General features: G+C 49.0%; 1 protein-coding gene across 3 annotated transcripts in view; it reads left to right on the plus strand.

The window, feature by feature from the left end:
- RNF220 (ring finger protein 220) overlaps positions 1 to 9,711 on the plus strand; it is a 229,704-nt gene that overhangs the window by 194,514 nt on the left and 25,479 nt on the right. For all 3 annotated transcript variants that reach the window (XM_007468272.1, XM_007468271.1, XM_007468273.1), the window contains 2 exons: positions 5,717 to 5,762; positions 9,273 to 9,374. In XM_007468272.1, the coding sequence (XP_007468334.1) occupies positions 5,717 to 5,762; positions 9,273 to 9,374 (148 nt within the window). The remainder of the gene's footprint in view (positions 1 to 5,716; positions 5,763 to 9,272; positions 9,375 to 9,711) is intronic.

A 9,711-nucleotide genomic window follows, 5' to 3' on the forward strand; every position in this document is an offset into this window, starting at 1 on the left:
CTGACAGCCGGACAGCGGGATCTGCACAGCAAGTGAAATTCCCGTCGGATCGATAAAGCCGAAGCGCTGGCGGCGACGGGTCGATGGTTTTATCTGTCTCGGCCCCGCGCGCCCGGCGCGCTGACAGTCCGACCGGCCGGCAAAGGCGTTCAAGGGCAGCCGCGCCCTCCGCCCCCTCCCCTCTTCTCTCCCGCCCCCCCGCGCATCCCGCCATCTCCCTGCAGCCGCTGCGCCCACCGGACTGCAGGCTCGACCGGTCCGCCGCCGCCCTTGTGATTTATCTGGATTTTTAATTGGAAAAAATTTGCGAATTAATTGATTTCAGGAACTTGCCAATTAACATTGTAATTGGGCGCGTGATAAATTCCCAAGGAGCGTGTCAGCTCCCTCCGGGCTGAGGGCCGTGGCGCCTGGGTAGCTCGGGGAGAAACCCAGCCTTGGATGCCCTTGCCCCGCCCCTGCCCGCTCTCTAGGAGGCAAGAGGGGGGAAGTGGCGGTTGGGAGAGGATGTGGCATCCGGGCTCCCCGAGACCCCTCCCTCCTCCTCTTCCCGCCATCAGCGACGAGCTTTAAGCAGGTATTTCACAGATGGGGAAACCAAGTCCTGCAGGAGGGCAGAGCTTGTGTGTGCATCACTCAGAGTTCTGGTCAGAGCCCGGATGAGGGCATCCCCATCCACGGCATGTGGCCAGCAGCTTCTTCCCCAGCTCTCCAATTCGCCCTTTCTGTTCCCTTCTCTCCGCTCCCCTCCTTTTCTTTTCTTTCCTCTTCTCTCCAATTGTCCCCTCCCCACTCTTACCCTGCCTCACACACACACACACACACACACACACACACACACACACACACACATTACTTAAATGCATTTATATCCTATCGTGTCTCATAAAGCATTGTGGTCACTCACCGGAATACAGACAATCAAATATAATGGCAAAAGCACTTAATATAAACAGGGCCAAGGAAACATAGAAAGAAGATGAAGAAAAGATGAGGGAAATATGAACAGGAGGAAGTGTAGTTAATCGATTTGTATGTTTTGACCTTAAGATTCTCTGTGTGGGGACTTCCCTGGTGGCACAGTGGTTGGGAATCCGCCTGCCAGTGCAGGGGACATGGGTTCGAGCCCTGGTCTGGGAAGATCCCACATGCCGCGGAGCACTTAAGCCCGTGCGCCACAACTACTGAGCCTGTGCTCTAGGGCCAATGAGCCACAACTACTGAAGCCCGCGTGCCACAACTACTGAAACCCCAGCGCCTAGAGCCCGTGCTCCGCAACAAGAGAAGCCACAGCAATGAGGAGCCCGCACCCCACAATGTAGAGTAGCCCCAACTAGAGAAAGCCCATGTGCAGCAACAAAGACCCAACACAGCCAAAAATAAATAATAAATAAATTTTTTTAAAAGAAAAAAAAGATTCTCTGTGGATTAAACAACATGTAAATAATTGGTTACAAAGCCACATTATTTGAAGGTGCCAGACTGCACATTAACAGTCTGACACAAAGGGACAGCACAGGAAAACTATTCAAAGAAAAAGATTTTTAAATGTTTGCAGTTTGAAACCTTTTAGAGCAAGTATAATGAGCTCGACACACATTTCAGCACTCAACGTGTTGATCACATGTTCAAAGTATGTCTCAGACTCATTGGAAATAGTTGCTGTCTCTGTCCCTGATATGTAAAACTGACCTGTTATGTGTCAAACTCAGGAGGTATTGATATCCACTTTTTGGCATCTGAACAGGAAACAAAGTTTTTTTGCAGTGATAATAAAGAATGAAGTAAATGCAACAGTAAAATAAAAGACAAAGTACTGAGGGAATGTATTAACAAAATGAATCCGACTAAATTCTGGTGACCTGGGGCCTACGATTGTACACACTCCATGGAGCTACGCCAGCCTAAATACTAGCATAGGAGGAAGGGTACTGCTAAGCCCATCACAGTATAATCCTTTTAAATGTCCCTTTCAAGGTTGACTCCACTCAACGCTGAGTATAGGAAATCTTCCCATCAGGCAGAAACACCGGCTGCCCAATGATTGACCAAGAAATTAACACACTAATGAATAAATGATGCTAATTTATTTCTATCCCTGACAACGGGAAACAGCAGACACTCTGTGTCAATGGTATGTCCTCTTTCCCACTTTTCTAAATGGTAAATTATGTTTTTCCCTTCATTGCTTTATATCGGTGGGGCAGGCATGATGGGAAATGGCTACCAATGGTTCTGTTATTGATTTCTACCTTCATTTCACTGTGGCTAAAAAGACACTTTGTATGATTTCAATTTCTGAAAAATGTATTGGGACTTGTATTGTGGCATAACATATGGTCTTTCCTGGAGAATGTTCCATGTGTACTTGAGAAAAATGTGTATTCTGCTGTTGTTGAGTGGAGTGATTTATATATGGCTGTTAGGTTTAGTTGGTTAAATGTGTTATTCAGTCCCCCTACCTCTCTACTGATCTTCTGTCTAGATGTGTTATCCATTATTGAAAGCAAGGTATTGATCTCCAACTGTTATTTTAGAACTATCTATTTCTTCCTTCAATTCTATCAATGTCTGCTTCACATATTTGGGGGTTTTTTGGTACATATATTTTTATAGTTGTTATATCTTCTTGATAGATTGAACTTGTTATCAACATATAGTGGCCTCCTTTTCCTCTTGTGTTAGTTTTTGATTTAAAGTTTATTTTGTGTGATATTAACGTAGCCATCCCAGATCTATCTTCCTTCCTTCCTTCCTTCCTTCCTTTCTCTCTCTCTCTCTCTCTCTCTCTCTCTCTCTCTCTCTCTCTCTTTCTTTTTGTTACTATTTGCATGGGATATTTTATTCTGTGCTTTAACATTCAACGAACCTGTGTCTCTTGAAATCAAGTGAGTTTTTTGTGGACAGCATATACTTGGATTATGGTTGTTTTTAAAGTCCATTCTGCCAATATTTATCTTTTTATTGGAGATCTTAATCCACTTACTTTTTCAAAAATTACTGGTGAGGAAGAACTTAATTCTGTCTGTTTCCTGCTTGTTTTCTGTATGTCTTATGCATTTTTTGCTGCTCATTTTCTCCATTACTGACTTCTTCTGTGCTTAGCTGATTTTCTCGTAGTGAACTCTTGATTCCTTTTTCATTTCTTTTGCATATAGTCTATTGATATTTTCTTTGTGGTTATCAAGAGGATTACCTTTACCCTTCTGAAGTTCAAACAGTATCATTTGAATTGAAACCAACTTCAATAGCACACAGAAACTCTGTTCCCCTACAGTTCCATTCCTCCTCTTTACATTATTGTTGTCACAAATTGCACCTTTATACTTTGTGAGCCCAATAACATGGATTTATGATGATTTTATGCATTTGTTTTTTCAATCATGTAAGAAATACAAAGTAGGGTTACAAGCCAGTAGCACAATACTGGCTTTAGTATTTGCCCATGTATTTATCTTTACTGGAGATTTCTATTTCTTTATACAGCTTTGAGTTGCTGTCTAGTGTCTTTCCATTTCAACCTGAAGGTTCAGTTTAGCATTTGTCATAGGGCAGTGGTAGGAAGTTGTAAAACAAACGCCCTCAGCCTTTGTTCATCTGGGAATGTGTTAATTTCTCCCTAAGTTTTGAAACCAGTTTGGCCAAATATAGGGTTCTTGTGGACAATTTTTTTCTTTCAGCACTTGAAACATGTCTGGCCTCTTGCTTCTGTGGTTTCAGATATGAAATTAGCTATGAATCTTTTTGAGGATCCCTGCTTTGTAACAAGTTTGTTTTTTCTTTCTCCTTTGGGAGAAGAGATTCTTTCTCTGTCTTTTGGCATCTGAGAGTTTGATTATACTGTTTCTTGTTGTGGGGTTCCTTGAGTTTCTTTTAGTCCTGAAATCAGCCAAAGATTTACAGCAACCAAACACATAGTGAAGCAGGGAAGAGGCAATTTGAAAATGGCAGGAAAGCTTTGTGGCATTTTTACTTGCCCTTGCCCCATGCACTGTTAGTGTAGTGATGGCCTTAAAGTGGTGGAGTCTTGATGCAGTGATAGTCTTAAAGTAGCAGCAGACCATTCCTAGTATGGGACCCTCAATCCTGCTTCAGGAGGCAGCAGAAGAGACCGTACTCTCAGATTATTATGTGTATCTGCTCTAACCTGTCTGGGAGCTACCTGAAGGACTGACACAAGATGCTTATCTCTGTCTTAGCTAACTTGGAACACAGTCTGGAAAAGCAGCGGTCATTGCTCAAAAAAAAGTGCAAAGTGAACTAACAAAGCACAGATGGCTGGGGCAGAAGACTGCGCATTGAAATACAATAGACCACATGAGATGCAGGAGCAAAAGTTGGGGGAGGGATTCCCTGGTGGCGCAGTGGTTGAGAGTCCACCTGCCGATGCAGGGGACACGGGTTCGTGCCCCAGTCCGGGAAGATCCCACATGCCGCGGAGCTGCTGGTCCCGTGATCCATGGCCGCTGGGCCTTTGCGTCCGAAGCCTGTGCTCCGCAACGGGAGAGACCACAACAGTGAGAGACCCGCATACTGCAAAAAAAAAAAAAAAAAAAAAAAAAAAAAAATGTCTCCACATGTTGCCAATTGTCCCCTGGGGGGGGCAAAATGGCCCTGGGTGAGAACTCTTTATCCAAATCTGCCTATGCCTTTGCTCACATATTGGGTGTGTCTGTGCCTGACCCAGTGTGTTCCCTGTGTATACACCACCCGTGTGTGCCCGGTGTATCTGCCCTGGGGGTGCGTCTTTTGTGCTGTGTGGATCTCTTGGGTGTGCTCTACCTGTACACCTTGTATGTGCATCTGTGTGGAGACCCTATGTGAATTGGCTGTATCTGCCTCCTGTGTGCATCAGCCAGCGCCTCTGTGTGCATGTAATATTTCTGTGCGCGTGATAGCACGTAAGTGAACGTGTGAGCACAGATGTGGTGAGCACAATTGGGATGGCAGGGAGGGAGGGCCAGGAACAGGGATATTAATGTTTCTGAAGTGGATCTGATTTGATACGTCTTGTTCCATTGTCAGCATCTGTTTAGCGGGGATTTGTAATACTTTGTGGCTCTGGATCACTCATGCTTAGCGCAGGATTTGGTCTTGCATACCAATTTTGTTATTAAACACAGTCCTCGCCTCCCCCACAGCCCATCCATCACCTCCCACCCCTGCTCCCCCCACTGTGAGCCGCCCACCGTATTTCAGGGCCCAGCTACCGCCCACCTGCCGCGCCTGCCGCGCCTGCCGCCGGAGGGCCTGGGGCTGACAAATTGAATCAGGGGGTGATCATTCCTGGCCTAACGCAGTTTGCAGCATGTTGGAAGGAGAATTGACAAGAGCCATGTCAGTTCTATCACCCCAATCCCACAGGAGCTAAGAGCAGGCTGAGGGAGGACTGGGTTGGAAGGAAGGGGACAGGACAGGAAGAATCCTCAGGGCTGATAGGAGCAGTCAGGTAAAGCCCCTTTCCTCAGATCCATGAGACAGCCTACAATGCCTAGTGTCAGTACCCCTGCCCAGGAGCCCACTCTGGCCCCTGGCCCCTGATGGAGGCTGAGTGAGGCAGGGCCAGCTGGGGCTGAATGGGCTGGGTGGAGCTTGGCTGAGGTGGGCTGGGCTAGGCTGGCTATGTCTTCTCTCCTTGGGATCTTCTTCCTATTCTACTCTTACATGCCCTGGGCAGCAAGTGGAATGGTCACCCTGTTCTCTTCTTTCTTGGCAGCAAGAATTCCCTTCTGAAGGATGCCATGGCTCCAGGCACCCCCAAGGTAGGTGGACAATTGTGTTTTCCTCCAGCCCATCCTAACCTAAGCCCACTCAGAACTGGTTCTTGAGAAAAAGGACCTCTTCTCGGATCCCCAGCTGTTTTCTGGGTTTGATCGTCAGCCTGAGGCCTCGGGCTGCCCTGTGCACTTGAGTACATGTGTGTATACATGTGAGTAACAGTATGCTCACCTGACTTTCTCTTCTAGTCAGGATGGGGTCAAAGCCAAGAATGACCTGGGGGTGTGGGGGACCCAGACACTAAGTCTGGGGAGACTCAAAGGAGGAAGGTGAGCTGTAGCAGGTAAAGAAAAATATAGAAGTGCAGGTCAAGACAGGTGGTGCAGGGCCTTAGAAGCCAGACCATGGGGTGTGTGCATGTGCTTTGTCCTGAGGGCAACAGGGAGCCAGAGAGGATGCTGGGCTCTTTTGGGGAGATAATCTGACCCTCTGAACAGACACTATGGAAGGGAAGCTTGAATGCATCAGATGGAGAAAGGAAGAGTTAAGGACAAGTGGCTCAAAGGAAGGGCCAAAGGCCTCAGCAGGATGACATGACTTGTACCAAGAACTCCCATAGGTGGCCACACAGGTAGATGGTACTGCATCCCCAAAGGTGATGATGTTTTGAGGGAGTGGGGACCTGGGGTTGGAGGACTAAACACTCACTCACTGAATGTCCTCTCCCCCACCCCTCAGTAAGGTGGCATCCTGTCTTATAAGTTCTCACAATGACTTGTAAAGGCAGAAATCCTCAGCCCTTTCTACAGGGAGAAATGGATACTTTTTTTTTTTTTTTGGCTGCGCTGCGTGGCTTGCAGGATCTTAGCTCCCCAACAAGGGATCGGTCGAACCCTTGGCAGTAAAAGTGCAGAGTCCTAACCACTGGACCACCAGGGAATTCCCCAGAATGGATGAAATCAGTAAGGGAGTGTGTGTGGAGAGATCAGAGCAGAAGCCAAGAAGAGAGTCTGGGACTCCTTTGCTGGGGATCAAGAGAAGGTCCCAGAGCCAGGGAAGGAGCAGAAGAGGAACAGTGATGAGTGACAAGGTGCACAGGAGAGCATGGTGTCCCAGGATCCTAAGAGAATAAAATTCCAAAATGTCTGGGGTGGTCAGCAGTCAAGCAGAAAAAGGCTAGAGAAGGAGGCCATTGTATTTAGAAGTCTTAAAAGCACTGGTGACCTCTGAGAGAGCAGTTTTGGGAAAAGGAGCCAGAGTGACAATCTTACTTCCAGGGTGTTGGCCTGTCTCCCTTGCAGGCCCTTCAAAAAGGTAGGAGTGGACTCCGCATCTTCATTCAGGAAATCACTCAACACAGCAAGCTGGACAGAGGAGGGGCAGGGAACCTAGCCCAGCCCTGGACTGATGCAGGCCCTGGCCAAGGAAGCAAAGCCCTCCCAGCCCTAAAGAGAAAAGGTGTGGGGGGAGAAGGGGGGGCCACACTGGCGGAGCTTGGCCCAGGCTGCAGTCTCCAGTGGCTATGGTTAAGGCAGGCAGGTCACGGACGTGCTGCCAGGTCAGCCACAACCACTGATCCCTGACCCCTGAGCATGGCCAGCAGGCTGGGGACTGGACCCCAGTGAGGCCTGTGTTCAAAGCACAAACACAGACACGACCCACGTCCACACCTGGTTCCCCACATACACAGATGCGCACCCACCTGGCCCCGTCAGAATACTCATACAGGAAGTCTTAAACATGTGCAGATTCCTGCAACCACCAACGCGGGCTCATTGATAATCAGACTTAGAGGCAAGGGCCACCGCTCATCCACTTCTAGATATAGGCTCACGCCCCCAAAGCTGCCTGTCTCAGGGTCTGTCCTCGGCCTGGAATGGGGCTTTAGGGAAGCAGGTCATGGGTAGAAGAGGGACGAGGTAGAAGGTTCAAGCAAGAGACTGAGAGGACAGGGAGGAGGGAGGGAGGGAGGAGGAGAGGGCGAGGGGGCCTCAGACAAGATTGATGGCCTCGTTGCCATTAAGAAAAAAATTAGCCGGTGGCGGCTATCATATTAAAGGGTGAAGAAGCCGTGAATTATTTTCTTAAAGATCTTATCGCTTACAATGATAATTTTACCTTCCAAAAGGCCACTTTTAATGAGGCGAAGAGCCAGGCAAAAAGTCATGATTTAATGTCGGGATTTTTTTTTCAAAACACATTTTACTGCTTTTTGGTCCATGTTTAAAAAGCACCAGTGACCTTTTTTTATTCCGCTTGCCCCAGGTGTAATGCTGAGGCCTCTCAGGGCTTCTAACCTAGAGAATATGAGAGAGAGCACACAAGCGTGAACTTTCTCATGATGGGGGGGTAGGGGCCCCACGATGCTTCCCCTCCTCAGCATCCTCCTTGGGACCAGAGAAGGAAAAGGACATTGCCTGAAAGCCCACCTCTTTTCCGAGCTGGGGGCCAAGGCACCCACTAAGCCTCCCACTGGGCCTGGGTAGGTGAGGAAAGGGATCCAAGTTGCAGGGAATCCCATCCCAGTCCCTGCCTGGCCTCTTCCCTCCTCCTGCTCTTGGGATGAGGCCGAGTCAGGGAACCCTGCCAGACCAGCAGCTGCCCCCCCTTCCCAGGACCCTTGCCTGAGGATGTGCAGCGTGGCCACCGCATGCAGGTCACATCCTAAGGCTCAGTCGGAGATGAAGGATAAATGGCTGCTCCATCTTTCCCAAATTGCTTTCTTTGGGCTGTCAGTGGCGATTTGGCATGGTTTTCTAAGCTGGGGAGGCCTCCTAGGGAATTGTATGCTTCCGGCTCTGGGCTGTGCAGGCTGGAAAAAGTGGGGGGGAGGAAGTATGGATTGCTTTCAGGCCTCCAGGCCCCAGTTTGCAGTTGAACAGGCCTTGGCAAGAGGCAGCAAGAGCAGGCTGAACGTGCCATGTGGTATTTAGAATTGTGGTGCTCGTGTACAATCTAAAGCAGACAGTTTATTAATCTAAACTGCGGGCATACGTAGAAGAGCCCATGCAGGATTGACATGGGGGGATTAATTTTGCTGGGATTTTTGCTGGGGTCATCGCCACAGCACGGGGATAAATGGAGCCAGTGTACATCCCTAGCTGGACGAAAGAAACTCTTACACGCTATTTAATGTACTGTCTCCATAGCGGGCTGCCACCAGCCTGTATTAGGGGCAGGCAGGGCAGCAGGGATGTGGTTTTAACCCCAAGCCTTCAGAGGGGTCCCAGTCTCTGCTCACTATGCAAGAACAAAGCCTATATATAGTCTCAGCTCACTGGGAGGCCTCCCCCACTGGGACAGAGATTAGCTGGGGTGGAAAAGGTTGGACCCTCTCCAGGGGTCTCCACCCATCCCTAGGATCAAGCTATCCTTTCCCACAACCAGACTCTGGGGGGCCTGACCACATGCCTTCAGAATCTCAAGCAGTCTCTACCCTTCTGCCCTCCTTTTCTCTGCCTCTATCCCAAAAGCTCCACAGGACCAGACACTCTAGGGAACTTGACTGTAGGTCTCATTCAGCCTGAGGCCACGTGTCCTTTTTCTTCTTCCAGTCCCTCTTGTTGTCTGCTTCCATCAAGAGGGAAGGAGAGTCTCCGACAGCATCACCACACTCATCTGCCACGGACGACCTGCACCACTCAGACAGATACCAGGTGAGGAGGGGTGGGCTGGGCCCTGCCTTATAGGGCAGGCCTGGGGCTAACTCCTCCCATCCTCAGGATACAAGGGGAAAGGCCTGAACTGTGTTTGGTTCCCTCTGTGTCTAGTGCCTCTAACTGAACCGAAAGGCACAGGTGTCAGGGAATGTGCCGTAAATAGATGGATTTTAGGGAGAGATGCCAAGGTCACCTGGGCTCAGGTGGGCTGTTCTGAAGCATCCCAGCCATCTGGAGGTCTCCTCTAGGGTTCCGTTTCATCAGGGACACAGAAAGAGGAGAGAGAGGGAGAGAGAGAGGGAGAGAGAGGGAGAGAGGGGGAGAGGGGGAGAGG

This window comes from Lipotes vexillifer, unplaced genomic scaffold (assembly GCF_000442215.2).
Source record: "Lipotes vexillifer unplaced genomic scaffold, Lipotes_vexillifer_v1.1 scaffold661, whole genome shotgun sequence".
Taxonomy (NCBI): domain Eukaryota; kingdom Metazoa; phylum Chordata; class Mammalia; order Artiodactyla; family Lipotidae; genus Lipotes; species Lipotes vexillifer.